Raw genomic sequence first — 16,433 nt, forward strand, 5'->3', positions numbered from 1 at the left:
TAGTACACTGAGATTATATTGGCTTGCTTGAGGCTTTCTACCAAGAAGACTGGCTACTAGGGTCCCTTGGCTATACGCACTATCCCTAGAACACAACAGATAAACCTTACCTAGGTTACCTTCAATTCTAGCATAAGCATTTATTGAACACTCCAACAGGGTTTGGTGCATTCACCTGATAAGTGCAACTTTCACGACGAATGTCATGTTACTTTTGAGGTACCGTGTTTCTCCGAAAATAAGCCTGGGTCTTATATTAATTTTAGTCCAAAAAAAACACACTAGGGCTTATTTTCAGGGTAGGGCTTATTTATTTAAGGGGGGGGGCTGCAGGAGTGTGGAGGATGGGGGGCTGTGGGAGGATGGGGGGCTGTAGCAGTGTGGAGGATGGGGGGCTGTAGCAGTGTGGAGGATGCCGCACCCCCCCCCCCCATCTTCCACACTGCTACAGCCCCCCATCCTCCACACTGCTAAAGCCCTCCATCCTCCCACAGCCCCCCATCTTCCACACTGCTACAGCCCCCCATCCTCCCACAGCCCCCCATCCTCCACACTGCTACAGCCCCCCCCATCCTCCACACTGCTACCGCTCCCCCATCCTCCACACTGCTACAGCCCCCCCATCCTCCACACTAATACAGCCCCCCATCCTCCACACTGCTACAGCCCCCCATCCTCCCCTTCCTTTGTCATCCTCCACACTCCTACAGTGCCCCCCACCCCTCTGCCATAATAAACTACCGTACCTCACAACTTCATACAGTACAGAAGCTGAAGCTCTCAGCGGCAGCGGGACCTCCTTCTGTTGCTTAGCAGCTGTGGGCAGGGACATGTCCGTGACGTCGGCCGTGCACACGCGCGATAAGTCCGTGACGTCGGCCGTGCACACGCGCCGACGTTTTAAAGTGACAGCGTCCCTGCCCCGGCTGCTAAGCAACAGAAGGAGGTCCCGCTACAGCTTCCGTACGGTATGAAGATGTAAGATAGATAGTTAGATATGGGACCAGCCAAAGGAGGGCGGTGGGTGGCCAGGGACGGGGGGGGGTGGGGTCGGGTTTGCGGGCATTACTGGCGGCCACGGTCCGGATCTGGACCGCGGTCCGCCAGTTGATTACCCCTGGCCTAGGTCTTATTTTTGGGGTAGGGCTTATATTGCAGCCCACCCTGAAAATACTGCTAGGGCTTACTTTCGGGGTAGGGTTTATTTTCGGGGAAACACATAAACAGCAGTCCACCTGCACTAAGAGTCTAAACTTCACGGCTACCAGCTCTAGCCGGGCACACACTTACGAATCTCCTACCTCTAGGAGTCTCTTGGTCTAAGGACCAGGCACAAAAGCTTGATGGTTACATTACAACTTCAACAGTCTTAGCACAGTCTTGCTAGGCACATTTCTTGAACTGTTGCAGGAAAAGAGTCTGTAAAGACAACAAAACTTTAAAGCTGTATAAATGTCACAGTTCAGATGCAACTCTGGCAATATCGTCCTGCTCCTCGCCTAGTGCCTCTACCCCTCTCAGGATCACGAGCAGGCAAAGAGTTAATGTGGCTCTCCCACACCACATTAGTAAAGGTAGACTGTGACACTGAAGGATTGAGGTTAACAGTTGGTGCTGGTTGATTCGGCCCCACCTCCTCATCAGGCGTGGGTCACAGCACATTTGTTGGTACCTGGGGGGGGAGGCCAAAGCTCCTTGTCGGGAGTAGACCCAGGTACTTTGGTTGGTACCCGCGGTTGAGGCCAAACCTCCTGGATGGGAGTAGGCCAGGCTACTTTGTTGAAGGCAGAAGGAAGTGGGTGCTGCTGTAAAGACTCCTCCTCCTTGGGTATGTTGGTGGAGGCATCAGGAGCAGGCCATTTCGGCCTCAGCTGGAAGGGATCCGCTTCCCAATCATCAGAGGGAAAGTACTTGAAGGACAACTGGGTTGGAGCGGCTGGCCTATGACTGCGGCAGCCCACTCTCCTCGCAGGCCCTGGATGGGGGTGTACTCCACTATCTCACCCACCTCCAGGGAATGGAACTTCTTATGAAGATATGACCTCTGTACAGCTTGCCGGTTTACGAGGATGGTATAGCCGGTGTGGCAATCAATGAGGGTACCATAACCCCTGACCTTGTCGAACTTGGCCACTGTTGCTCTACGACGTTCCAAGGGCTTCTCCCCTTCTCGGGGATGATCCCACTTGCGAATGAAGAGTGCCTCCATCTCTTTGGTGTTCTCTTGGTAGCGGATCCTCTCCTCAAGAGGCAGATGTACATGCTTGGGGGCGTGAAGTTCTTTGTGACGGGACTTTAATTTTTTCCATCAGGTCGGCTATTTTCCCCTCCTGGCGGGCCTTTTCTTGTTGCACCTTAGGAGCCGATGGTAGGGGTTTCTCAGGCAGGCGTTGAAGCACATAATGCATATATTGGATAAAGTCAGGTTCATCCCCAAAGACCCATTGGGGCAATTTAGGTAAGCACGGTCGTGCATACTGCAGGCGGGCTGGTGGAGGAAGCTGGTGGAGGAAGAGAAAGCTGCCTTTGATTGGGTGCTAACAGAGAATTCCTCCGTCGGGATCTCAGCCCACGAACCCCCAGTGCGGTGGTGAGGGCACAATCTCACCGGTGATGGAGTTCCAGGTGTCCCTGCGGTGTCCCCTGGAGGGGTATCTTGCCAGTCGTCATCGTCATCAGGCAGTGGAGGAAGATTGCAGGCCCCCTCTTTTCGCGTGTGCTCTCTGCACACGGCACCATACGCAATTTTCCGTACAATTATATGGTGCTCCGTAACACATTGGGACAGTCTTTTATATAGGGGGAGTACACTTTACTTGGTGGCAACAGCTGGAGGCACACACCCGTGTCCTGTTCATAAGACGCCAAAAAGCTATGTGATGGCCTGGGGGATGTAGGGTATGGGGAGTGTAGTTGTGCGGTAACCAAAGGGTGCTTGTTAATCCTTGCTATTCGTGACGCCAGGGTGTGGGCTCCTCAATAAAGATTTTCCTACTGCCACCCTTCCCAAGAGCGATAGAGAGGTAGATAAGAAGAATAGATTGTCCACAACCGGAGAGTTTTCTGAAACAGCATTAACGTTTACTGAAGGTTTTGTGCAAGCTTCAATATTACAACAGTCTCTGGGTATAACAACAGCTTTTGTTTGATTATTGACAAAGGTTAGGACTTTAGCATTGAGTCTTTTGATACTATGCCTTGCTCCACTGGATTTAGGGGTTAATTGCAGTCCAGTAGTCACGCTAGCAATAGCGGGGATTTAGGTTTAACTCACGGCTTTGGTTCCACTGAGGCCGGCAGGTGTTTGAGGCCACACTTGCCTTCGGGCACTGTGACATTGACTGGGCTAATGAATATTAATTCCCTCCCTCCCTTTCCCTCTCCACTTTCCAAACACGTCTTCTGCACATGTGCCGCTTCCTGGGCTGTACTGAAGCTGCGCTGAGGCCACTTCCGGGTGTACCCAGGAAGCGGCACATGTGCAGAAGATGTTTTTTGGAAGCGGAGAGGGAGAAGCGGAGGGAGGGGATGAATATTCATTACCCCGGCAGATGTCACAGTGCCCGAAGGCAAGCTTCTCACCCCGCCCATGCCACTTGGTCCTCATTACCATAATCACAAAACGTGAAGGTTAGCATCATTTTTATCAGCATCACCTGCACTACCAGCCAGTACCACTGGTTAGTGTGGCTGACTTTACTGACAGTTTTACCTTTAAAGGGGTATTCCGGGAATATTTTTTATTTGGCTATGCTACAGGAGCTGTAAAGTTAGTGTAGTTCATAATATAGTGTCTGTATAGTGTGTGACGGTTTTCTCACAATTCTTCTGTGAATTTCACCTCACTATTTATTTTTACCAGCATACAAAATGACTGTTGTCTCGGGTTTTTCCCAGCTTGCAATGCGGCCGAGACCTGACTCACTAGTCAGCTGATGACAGGGAGCCTGTCTTCTTCAAAGGGTGGAGGGATCAATCAGCCACTAATGCAACAGCTGGAGGCACGCTAATTGAAAACCACAGGTCTGCAGCTCATTTATGTTTCAATGGGTGGGGTGGCTGATTTGTGGGAGGGAGGAAAATGGAATTGTGGGATTTGTAGTCAAAAAAAGAAAAGTCAAACAGGAAAAACAAGTTCACAAAATGCTTGACACAGTATTATGGTAATCTCATGACTTAACATTAGCCCCATTTAGCCCCAAGACAAGCGCAGATCCTTCCTAAGTATGTCCATTACTGTCTGCCAGGTACGTACTAAAATCACCTTATGGTGGATAACCCCTTTAAGTATGCTAGATAGATAGAGACGTCAGTGTTTCCCAACCAGTGTGCCTCCAGCTGTTGCACAACAACAACTTTCAGCATGCCCACACAGCCAAAGGCATGCTGGGAGTTGTAGTTATGAAACAGCTGGAGGAACTCCTGTTAGAAAACACTAAGTGATAGCAGTGGCCTCTCCAGCATTCAAATTTAGGGGGGGCACATGGGGGGCCAGTGACAAAAGTGGGGGGGCAATTTTAAAACGTGTGTATGTGTGTATATATATATATATACATATATATATATACACACACACACATATATATATATATTCATATATATATATATATATATATATATATATAAACACAATGATATTTTTTTTCCGTTTTTGCCATAGATTTTTGGGTAAATGACTGATGTCATTATAAAGTAGAATTGGTGGCGCAAAAAATAAGCCATCATATGGACTTTTAGGTGCAAAATTGAAAGGGTTATGATTTTTAAAAGGTAAGGAGGAAAAAACAAAAGTACAAAAACGGAAAAATGCTCGGACCTTAAGGCGTTAAAACCTTTGGACACTACCATCAAATTTGATAGCGGCATCTAAAGTGTTAATGTCGGACATCAGCCTGATTGGTGATGTCTGGCATTAGCTGAGGGTTCTAGCTAATGATTTATACAACACAGTGGGAGCAGGCACTGTGCGTACACATACGCCTTGTGTCCTTAGGTCTCATTTACACGGATGGATCCCCAGCATATTTTACGCTGCGGATCCCCCGACAATGGACCCTACAGTGCTGCCTCCATCTGTGCCTGCTCATAACGGCAATCCTCCGCTACGAGAACACATCGCGGGTGCTCTCGGCCTAGCTCAGAAAGCAGTAGGAGCGGCCATGATGTGTGCGAGTATACACATCAAAGTGTGTCTGCTCGTAGCGGAGGATTGCCATTATGAGCAGGCACAGATAGAGGCAGCACTGAAGGGTCCATTGTCGGCGGATCCGCAGCGTAAAATACACTGTGGATCCACCCCTGAATGAGCCCTTAGGATACGCTCACACGTACAGGATCTGCTGCATATTTTCTGCAGCTGATTTTGCTACCTATTGAAGCTAATGGGTTGCAAAATCAGCTGCACAAAATATGCAGCAAAAATATGCAGCAGATCCTGTACATGTGAATGTACCCTTGAGGGGTTAATGAGGGGTTAATGTGTTCACATGTTGTCCTTCCAGAGGGGTCACTTTCCCTCCTCCAGTGTCCACAGGTCTCCAACAGGACACATTACCAGAACAATTTATGGAAAAATCGCAGCAAAAATTGCGCTGTTTTACCGCGATTTGCAAAAAATCGTGGTAAAAGCGCGCAATTTTTTCCGCGATTTTTCCCCAAAATAGTTGTGATAATGTGGCCTGTTGGTGACCTGTGGACACTGGAGGAGGGAAAGTGACCCCTCTGGACTGCTACTATACACATGACCCAGCCCCGGGTTATACTGCTGATCAGGGGGGGAGAGAGGCAGGACACGGGGACATCACTCACCTCACATGCTGTGCTGTGCTGTGTGACCTGTCAGCTCTCGACCCCTCCTCTCCTGTGCTGGGGGCGGAGCCATCAATGTATCGGGACATCCCTATTTATTTTAAATTGGGGGGGCCCAAGGGGGGGCACGGCCTGATCTAGGGGGGGCCATGGCCCCCTCTGGCCCCCCCCTAGCGACGCCACTGAGTGATAGGTAGATTGATAGATTAACAGATAGATCAGTGTTTCCCAACCTGGGTGCCTCCAGCTGTTGCAAAACTACAAGTCCCAGCATGCCCACACAGTCAGAGCTCTTATAGCTGTGACTGCAACTGCGGCTGCTTAGTATTAAGAGCAGGCAGGGGGACGGCCCAGCCCACAGACGGTCCGGCCCACCGGGAAAATGCCCGGTGTGCGCAATGGCCAGTCCGGGCCTGGCTACGCTGCTGGGAGCAAACGGAGCGGGGGAACCCCTGGCGTAGTGGCGTCTTGACGGGGGTTTTAGTGGCCCTCCCAGATGTTTGTAAGGGTTAATGGGGTTAGAGGTATATTTCAAGAGAATGGGGGTTAAAGGGTTAAATGGCTGCTGCTCCTTTAAGGGACAGTAGCAGGTGGCTCGATAGTGGAGTGAAAGAGAGGTCATCTGGAGGGGAGGGGGAGGAGTGTATATAGGGGGGTGCCCCAGGGGGGGAGGGTACTCACCAGTCGGCGTGTAGAAGCGAGAAGAAGGTGCCATGTCGTTCCTGGATGATCTTTTCACCCACCTCCGGGCTGCTGCAGCGTCTCATGGGGATACTTGGGTGCAGGAACAGGTGCGGGGGGTCCTGGGGATCGGGAGTGGGGTGCAGGCTGACCCCCTCCCTGGCTTGCGGTGCGGGTCCCGTAGATCCAGGGCTCCGGAGCGTCTGAGTCCTGAGCCCACTCCCCGTAGCAGGCGGCAGTGCCTGAGCCCTGTGCGGTCTTCCCGGGAGATGGCAGGTACAGTGTGCGGGGGCACTTCCAGTGCGGCTTCCCGGGGGACAGTGTCAGGGCGTAGGGCAGAGGATGCAGGAGGGGGGGCAGCTGCTGGTCCCTCCGCTCCTTCCCCACTGTGCGGCCCGGGTGGTGGTGCGGCCGTCCCTGAGGTGGGGGTGTCAGGTCGGAGATCGTCGAGGAAGGGCACCAGGAGTGATCGGGGGACGGCCGGAGCTGCCGGTCCCCCTGTGATGGCGGCTGCGGTCTCTTCATCTGCCCGACGTGAGGCCCGGCAGGGTGGAGGAGGGGAGGCAGGGCCGGCCCTGTCCAGTGCAGGGTCGGGCTCTAGGCAGCGTTCTGGGGCCAGGTCTGCAGAGGAGAGGAGGCCCGGAGGCAGCAGGGACACGGCTGGCTCACCTTCTCTGAGTGCAGCCCAGCAGCGTACAGCACAGCAGCAGAGCTCCGGGAGTGCAGGGGAGGCCAGAGCTCGGAGATCTTCTGTCAGTGTCTCTCTGCCTGTGAGGGAAGATGGGCTGGCTGGAGTGCTACAGTGAGAGGGCGCCACCTGGTGGTAGGAGTCGGCATGGCAGGTCTGGAACTGCAGTTGGGGAATATTCTCCTTCTGATTCTTCCCTTTCTGATTGTGCTGCAGATGCTGAAGAGGAGCTGGCGAATCCGGAAAGGAGGGCGGCCGGTGAGGCGGTCATTCGTCGGCGGGAGCCTGGAGCGGATTTGGCGGGACCTTCAACAGCGCTGGACGACAGGAGTGCGGCCGGCGGTTCCAGGGAGAGGACGCCCAGGCCTGCGGCTGCTGGGGCATCGGCTTCGGGTCAGCCTGGTGAGTCCTCTGGGGATTTGGGGTTGGAGCCTGTTCCTTTGAATGTGACGGGGGATGGGGGGTTGCGGGTTTTGCTTTCACAGTTAATGAGTGTTTTGTCTGGGCGTCCTGGGGGTACGGCTGTGGGGGCGTCCCCGGTTCCTGTGTGGGTTGCTCCGGCGGCGGGAGTACAGGTTGAGGCGCCGGCGGGGGGCGGGTCGGTGGTGGCATCGGCCGTGGGTGGAGGTGCTGCGGGAGCTGCAGCGGTCGCTAAGGCAGCGGCGGAGGATGTCCGTATGGCGGACTCCGCGAAAGGGGAAGTGTATGTCTGTTTTGAGGGGCCCCTGGGGGCTCACTTGAAACCGGAAGTGAAGGAGAAGATCTGGAAGGACGAATATGTCGAGATCTTCTCCTTGCTTCCGTTGGAAAAATTTAATTTAGATAGGAAGAAGCCGGAGGAGAGTAAGAAGGAGGAGGAGGAGAAACGGCGGTATCGGCTGATACCTCGCACGTTTACTAATTGGATGCAGGCCTTTTCTATCCTGGCGAGTGTTATTGGGGAGAAGGCACCAGAACATTGTTCGGCGCTTTTTTGTTATTTTGATTCTATTGGTGAGGCGTACCGGGTGTATGGGGGAGTGGCGTGGCTGCGTTACGACGAGCATTTTCGTCAGCGCAAGGCGGTCCGGGCTTCCTTGAGGTGGGATCATAAGGACATAAGTTTATGGATGCGACTTATGGCCGCTCCTCGTGGGGGGTCTCAGCCCTTTCAGGGGGCGGCCGGCGGTTTCTCAGCGGCCGGACAGTCGGCCGGTTCGCGTCGGGGCTGCTGTTGGCAGTATAATGAAGGGCATTGCCGCTTCCTCTCAGATTGTAAATTTAAGCATGAATGTTCGGGGTGTGGGGGGGCTCACAGTTTCTCCCGATGTTTTAAGCGTGGGAAAGGAAAGGGAGCTGAGGCTTCAGCGTCCCGGGCGACTCCAGTGAGGGTGGACGTGATGCGGCCGTTTTTAAGACAGTACCCAAATAGGTCGGCGGCGGTTTTGTTGGAGGAGGGTTTTAGTTTGGGTTTTGTGATTCCCAGTTCGGCAGTTGCGCAGGGGGTTGGGGGGCGCAATTTGGTTTCGGCTTATGGTCATCCTCAGGTGGTCACGGCTAAGCTGCAAAGTGAGGTGGCGTTGGGCAGGATGGCGGGTCCTTTTCCGGACCCGCCATTGGCGTATTTGGTGGTTTCACCGCTAGGCCTGGTTCCTAAAATGGAGCCGGGCAAGTTCAGATTGATACATCATTTGTCTTACCCGGCTGGGGCTTCGGTTAATGATGGGATTGAGGAGGGTGTGTGTGCGGTGACATATACCTCTTTTGATGCAGCGGTGCGGTGGGTTCGGAAGTTTGGACAAGGGGCATTATTGGCCAAGACGGATGTGGAATCGGCGTTCCGTTTGTTGCCGGTCCATCCGGGTAGTTTTCATTTATTAGGAATTCGTTGGGAGGGTCAGTATTTTGTTGATTGTTGTTTACCAATGGGCTGTTCGATTTCATGTGCGTATTTTGAGGCTTTTAGTTGTTTTTTGGAATGGGTGGTGCGGCAGGAGGCCGGCTGGTCCTCTGTGCTGCATTACCTTGACGACTTTCTTTTTTTGGGGCCCAGGGGCTCTCGGATTTGTTCGGTGTTGTTGCATACTATGGAGGCGGTAGCGCAGCGTTTTGGGGTCCCGTTAGCTCCTGATAAGACGGAGGGACCGTCCACGGTGGTGAAGTTTTTGGGTATAGTGATTGATTCGGATCGTATGGAGTGTCGCTTGCCGGAGGATAAGTTGGCGGATTTGAGGCAGTGTGTGCAGCAGTGTCGGCGTTGTAAGAGGGCACCTTTGAAGGAGGTCCAGTCGTTGTTGGGGAAATTGAATTTTGCCTGTAGGATTTTACCTATGGGTAGGGTTTTTTGTAGACGTTTGTCCTTGGCCACGGCGGGGGTGACGGTTCTGCATCACTATGTTAGGTTGTCTGGGGAGGTGCGTGCAGACTTGGAAGTGTGGGATTCCTTTTTGTCGGTTTACAACGGCAGGTCCATGTGGATGGCGGAGGTGGTTGATGATGCTGAGTTGGAATTGTTTACCGATGCATCGGGTTCGGTAGGTTATGGGTCATTTTTTCAAGGGGAGTGGAGTGCGGCGGGGTGGCCGGATTCTTGGCGTGCGGCGGGTTTGGTGGCTAATCTAGTTGTGTTGGAGCTGTTTCCTATTGTGGTGGCAACGGAAATTTGGGGGGATCGGCTGAGGGATAGGAGGGTCCGTTTTCGTTGTGACAAAATAGGGGGGTGGTCCATGCGATTAATAATCAGACTTCTAGTTCTCCGTCGGTTTTGCGCTTGCTTCGTCATTTGGTTCTGCGGGGATTGTTGTTGAATGCGCAGTTTGTTGCTGTACATGTTCCAGGTGTTGTCAACTCTGTCGCTGATTCTCTTTCTCGTTCACAGTGGGACAGGTTTCGCGTGCTGGCACCGGAGGCGGAGCGGGATCCCTTGCCCCGATTGGCTGTGGAGCGTGGTTTGGGAGCGGCGGCGCAGTTGATTCAGAGGTCACTGAGTGCTCGCACTTGGTCTGCGTATTCAAAGGTTTGGGGTGAATGGGAGGTGTTACTGGAGAGGGTGGGTGTGTGTGCTGGTACTGAGGACTGGGTGACTGTGGTGCTGTATTTTGTGGGGATGCAGTTTGAGTCGGGGGTGTCTGTTTCGGGTGTGTCACGCCGTATGTCAGCTCTGGCGTTTTGGTTTTTGGTGCGGGGCCTGGGGGATGCCACTAAGCATTTTTTAGTGCGTCGCGCCCTTATGGGATACCGTAGGGGGGGTACGCAGCCGGATAGGCGTCGCCCGGTTTCTTTTGATTTGTTGGGTTTCCTGGTGGAACGGGTGGAGTGTGAATGCACGGATGCTTACGAGGTGCTGTTGTTTCGGGTGGCGTTTGTGTTGGCCTTTTTTGGGGCCTTTCGAATTTCGGAACTGGTTGCTCAGAGTAGATCGGTGGTTGGGGGTTTGTTGTATGGGGATGTGATTTTGCAGGCGGAGGGGGTGAGTTGTTTTTTACGCAGGTCCAAAACTGATCTGAGAGGTCGGGGTTGTTGGGTGGTTCTAGGTGAGTTGCCAGGGTCCTTGGTGTGCCCGGTGCGATGCGTGCGGGCGTTTCTGTCAGTGAGGCCGGATGGTATGGGATCTTTTTTAGTGCATAGGGATGGGTCATCTCTCTCGCGCTTTCAATTTGTGTCTGTTTTCCGTAGATGTTTGAAGGCACGGGGGCTAGAGCCAGGGGATTACAGTTCTCATTCATTTAGGATAGGGGCCGCCACTGAGGCGGCCCGGTGGGGGATGGGTGAGGAAGTGATTCGGCGGATTGGGCGTTGGGAGTCTGCTCGTTTTCGTCTGTATGTTCGTCCCCATCTGTTATGATTATGTTACGTGGGTTATTCTGCTTGCTATGTTTTCTTGTTTGTGTTTTTCAGGTCGTGATCCGTGCTTGGTGTGGATTTTTGGTCACTCCTATGTTCGGAGGGGGGCGATCCGGGCTGCGGTGAGACGGGACGGGAGGCAGCTGGGTTTTTCGAGGGACCTGGCGGTGTTGCGGTGGATTGGAATTGGTGGCATGCTGTGGTGCGGGGTGCTCCCTGAGGTACAGTTCAACGCTTCTTTGGACCGCCACCCGGACATCTTGGTGGTGCATGCTGGGGGCAATGATTTGGGCCTTCGATCGTCACGGGAGTTAATTAGAGACATTAAGCTTGACATTCTGAGGCTAAAATCTACCTTTCCAGGTTTGTTGTTCGTTTGGTCTGACATGGTGGCTCGGCGGGTGTGGCGGCACGCCAGGTCGGTGGATCGCTTGAATAAGGCTCGGGTCAAGCTCAACAAAGAGGTGGGGCGTTTTGTTCGTAGGAATGGGGGGATAGTGGTGAGGCACACTGATCTGGAGGGGGAGCCTTGGGAATTCTTGGATCCTGATGGTATTCATTTAAATGACATTGGAATGGATTTGTGGGCGTTGGCCTTGCAAGGGGGTATTGAGCTGGCGTTGCGTGTGTGGCGGGATGAAGGTCAGTGAGGTGTCACTGTCTTTCATCTGTGGCATGTGAAAGGGTCCCGGGAAGTTAATAGTTTGAAAGATAAATGTTTGAGATGGTTCAATTGGGCCTCCTGGTGGTGGTTCTGGGCCTCAGGAGTTCGAGGGATTGTGCGGAAGGTTACCGGGGTGCCCCGGGGCCAGGGGCTCGCGGCCAGGGGTAAGAAGCGTGTTGCACAAATCCGGTTGGGGGAGGGGAGTGCCCTCCAGTTTGGTTATGTTTATATGTAAATATTCAAATGTTATTTATTGGTTTGTTAAATAAATGGGCCACACGGCCCAATTTTCCCACAGCAGGTGTCAGTGTCTTTTCTATTGGGAGAAGGGGTTGTTACGTGGTTAAGAGTGGGTTAGAGAGGAAGGGATGTATCTAAAATCCCATCCAGTCAAGTACGTAGCTGCGCACAGGCACGTCGCCTCATCCCCCAGAATTCCTTGCTGTCTTAAAGAGCAAGTAACTAATATGGGCAGGCCGCAGGCATCAGCTGGCCTGCCGAATGAGGTATATTTCAAATTTTCTTACCGGAGTGACAGTGCTTATTGAAAGTAGCGGCGGGCGGGGGGAGATAAAACCATTATCGGTCCCCCAGCCTGAATTGGTGGGGGGGGGGGGGGGATCCATCCTCCCTGGTTCCTACGCCCCTGGGCTGCTGATAGGCTACATCCTGCATGTAATTCAGGGTCATCCTGCCTACTTCCCTTCCTGCCTTGCCTTCCCGCCTACCCAGCATTCCTTCCTCCATGTACTGACATGTTGATCCGCCATTTTAGATGCCCTGGAGCCTGCACCGCAGTAAATGGAATTTAATGATGTGATTTGGGTGATAGAATTGCGGCGATATTCGCATCTGTTGCGAATCGACTATTTTCTAAAATTCGTAACAAATTCGGGTTCATCAGTTTCGATTCGCTCTTCTCTAAAAGAGAACCCATTATGTTCAGACAATGTGTACGTCTCATGTACGTTTTGTTCCTTCTGATTTTCTTGTGTCATTAAATTTATATATTTTGGTACGAAAAGGCAACGTATAATAAGTCTGAGACATCATAACATATGTCATGATTTTTTTAACCTGTGCACTGCTTATACAAAGAAACCAAATTGAAGAGGTAAGATCTCGAATGTTACGATTTTATTAGGTCAGTTTTTACTACATGTTTTGAATACTGGATGACATATACAGTGCTATGAAAAAGTATTTGGCCCCTTTACTGATTTCTCTCTCTTTTTTTTTTTTTGCATATTTGTTACACTTAAAGGAGTACTTCAGTGCAGGAACACTTATCCCCTTTCCAAAGGATATGAAAGAAGTGTCTGATCGCGGGGGTTCAAACACTTGGACCCATCGCCATCTCCTACATGGCACCCAGGTTCTCTTCAGGAAGAGAGGGTTTCAAATCCCACAAAAAGCGGCCACTGACACACCCCCTCTATGTATCTCTATGGGAAAGCCTGAGATACCCGAATGCTGTATCTCTAACTCCCCTATAAAGATGCATGGAGGAGGCGTATCAGCCACCACTTCATGGGGGGGGGGTCAACATGCCACATTACTGGGGACTGCCGGGGTCCTGTGCAGAAGATCGCAAGGGTTCTCAGCAGTCGGACCCCCTACAATCAGATATTTATCCCCTATCTTTTGATAGGGATTGAGTGTTCCTGCACCTAAGTTTTCCTTTGAAGGGGTACCTAGGAGGAAAAATTTCAAATAAACTGGTGAAAGAAAGGTATACACATTTGTAAATTACTTTAAGGACCAGGCCCATTTTGGCCTTAAGGACCAGAGCATTTTTTGCACATCTGGCCACTGTCACTTTATGCATTAATAACTCTGGGATGCTTTTACCTTTCATTCTGATTCCGAGATTATTTTCTCATGACATATTCTACTTTATTTTTTACACTCGCATGTTCCTGTAGACCCAGTTTTTGAAGTTTTTACAAGGGGTAAAAGGAGAAAAATCCTCTCAAAATTTGTAACTCAATTTCTCTCGAGTAAGGAAATACCTCATATGTGTATGTCAAGTGTTCGGCGGGCGCAGTAGAGGGCTCAAAAGGGAAGAAGCGAAAATGGGATTTTGGAGAGTGAGTTTTTCTGAAATGGCTTTTGGGGGGCATGTCACATTTAGGAAGCCCCTATGGTGCCAGAACAGCAGAAACCCCCCCACATTGCATACTCTTTTTGGAAACTACACCCCTCATGGCACGTCCAGTGAGCCTTAACACCCCACAGGTGTTTGACGACTTTTCATTAAAGTCAGATGTGTAAAAGAAAAATAAAGTGACGTTTTTTATCCCAAATTTACCCTTTTTACAAAGGGTAATGGGAGAAAATGCCCCCCAAAATTTGTTACCCCATCTCTTCTGAGTGTGGAAAAACCCCATGTTAGGACGTAAAATGCTCTGCGGGCGAGAAGGAGTCACATTTGGCTTTTGGAAAGCAAATTTTGCTGAAATAATTTTTGGGGGGCATGTCACATTTAGGAAGCCCCTATGGTGCTAGAACAGCAAAGAAAAAAAAAATACTATTTTGGAAACTACACCCCTCAAGGAACGTAACAAGGGGTACAGGGACCCTTAACACCACACATGTGTTTGACGACTTTTTGTTAAAGTTGGATGTGTAAATGGAAAAAAAATTTCACTAAAATGCTGTTTTCCCCCCAAAATTTTACATTTTTTACAATAAGAGTGAATTACCCCCAAAATTTGTAACCCCATTTTTTCTGAGTATGGAAATACCCTGTGTGTGGACGTCAAGTGCTCTGCTGTGCACTACAATGCTCAGAAGAGAAGGAGCGCCATTGAGCTTTTGGAAAGAGAATTTGTTTGGAATGGAAGTAAGGGGCCATGTGCGTTTACAAAGCCCCCCGTGGTGCCAGAACAGTGGACATGTGACCCCATTTTGGAAACTAAACCCCTCACAGAATTTAATGATGGGTGCAGTGAGTATTTACACCCCACTGGCGTTTTTACAGATCTTTGGAACAGTGGGCGGTGCAAATGAAAAATTACATTTCATTTTTCTCCGGTGTGGCGTAAAATGCTCACTGCACCCCTTAATACATTACATGAGGGGTGTAGTTTACAAAATGGGGTCACATGTGGGGGGGGTCCATTATTCGGGCACTATGGGGGCTTTTTAAACACACGTGGCCTTCAATTCTGGAACAATTTTCTTTTCAAAAGCCCAATGGCGCTCCCTCTCTTCTGTGCATTGTAATTAGTCCGCAGAGCACTTTACATCCACATATGGGGTATGTTCTTGCTAAGAAGAAATGGGATAAAAAAAACTTTGGTGGGGGGCGTTTTTCCTATTTTCCCTTGTCAAAATGAAAAATTTACAGTAACACCTTTCCCATCAAACTTTAATGAAAATTTGTCAAACACCTGAGGGGTGTTAAGGCTCACTCTACCCATAGTTACATTCCGTGAGATATGTAGTTTTCAAAATGGGGTCACATATGGATATTTATATTTTTTGTGTTTGTTAGAACCGCTGTAAAATCAGCCACCCCTGTGCAAATCGCCAATTTAGGACTCAAATGTTCATAGTGCGCTCTCACTCCTGAGCCTTGTTGTGCATCCGCAGAGCATTTTAGGCCCACATATGGGGTATTTCCATACTCAGAAGAAATTGCGTTACAAATTTTGGGGGTCTTTTTTTCCTCTTACCGCATGTGAAAATAGAAAGTATGGGGCAACACCAGCATGTTAGTGTCATTTTATTTTTATTTTTTTACACTAACAGGTTGGTGTAGACCCCAACTTTTCCTTTTCATAAGGGTTAAAAGGAGAAAAAGACCCCCATAATTTGTAGTGCAATTTCTCCCGAGTATGGAAATACCCCATATGTGGCCCTAAACTGTTTCCTTGAAATACAATAGGGCTCCGAAGTGAGAGAGCGCCATGCGCATTTGAGGACTAAATTAGGGATTGCATAGGGGTGAACATAGGGGTATTCTACGCCAGTGATTCCCAAACAGCGTGCTTCCAGCTGTTGCTAAACTCCTAGCATGCCTGGTCAGTAGCTGTCTGGAAATGCTGGGAGTTGTTGTTTTGCAACAGCTGGAGACCCAGTTTTGGAAACACTGCTGTAAAATAAGTTTTTCGTTTTGTATTGGGGGGGACAGTGTAAGGGCGTGTATATGTGGTGTTTTACCCTTTATTATGTGTTAGTTTAGTGTTTTTAAGGTACATTCACATTGGTGGGGGTTTACGGTGAGTTTCCCGCTAAGAGTTTGCCGCAGCTCAAACTTGAAGTAGGAAACTCACTGTAAACTCGCCCGTGTGAATGTACCCTATACATTCACATGAGGGGGGGCAAAAACCTCCAGCTGTTTCAAAACTACAACTCCCAGCATGCACTGACAGACCATGCATGCCGGGAGTTGTACTTTTGCAACAGCTGGAGGCACACTGGTTGGAAAACCTTCAGTTAGGTTCTGTTACCTTACTCAGTATTTTACCAACCAGTGTGCCTCCAGCTGTTGCAAAACTACAACTCCCAGCATGTACTGATAGCCGAAGAGCATGCTGGGAGTTGTAGTCTTGCAAGATCTAGAGGGCCACAGTTTAGAGACCACTGCACATTGATCTCCAAACTGTAGCCCTCCAGCTGTTGCAAAACTATAAATCCCAGCATGCCCACACAGCAAACAGCTGTCTGGGCATACTGGGAGTTGTAGTTTTGCAACTTCTGGAGGGCTAAAGTTTAGAGACAACTGTGTAGTGGTCTCAGACTGTAGCCCTCCAGATGTTGCAA

At 50.5% G+C, this 16,433-nt stretch overlaps 1 protein-coding gene across 1 annotated transcript in view; it reads left to right on the plus strand.

Annotated features, from left to right (window-relative positions):
* Positions 1 to 11,649, plus strand: part of LOC130275675 (uncharacterized) — a 62,844-nt gene extending 51,195 nt beyond the window's left edge. Inside the window, exons 2-3 of the mRNA XM_056523941.1 lie at positions 7,394 to 7,579; positions 11,054 to 11,649. Of these exons, the coding sequence (XP_056379916.1) occupies positions 7,394 to 7,579; positions 11,054 to 11,649 (782 nt within the window). The remainder of the gene's footprint in view (positions 1 to 7,393; positions 7,580 to 11,053) is intronic.
* Positions 11,650 to 16,433: the final 4,784 nt, after the last annotated feature.

This window comes from Hyla sarda, chromosome 1, assembly GCF_029499605.1.
Source record: "Hyla sarda isolate aHylSar1 chromosome 1, aHylSar1.hap1, whole genome shotgun sequence".
In the NCBI taxonomy this organism is placed as follows: Eukaryota; Metazoa; Chordata; class Amphibia; order Anura; family Hylidae; genus Hyla; species Hyla sarda.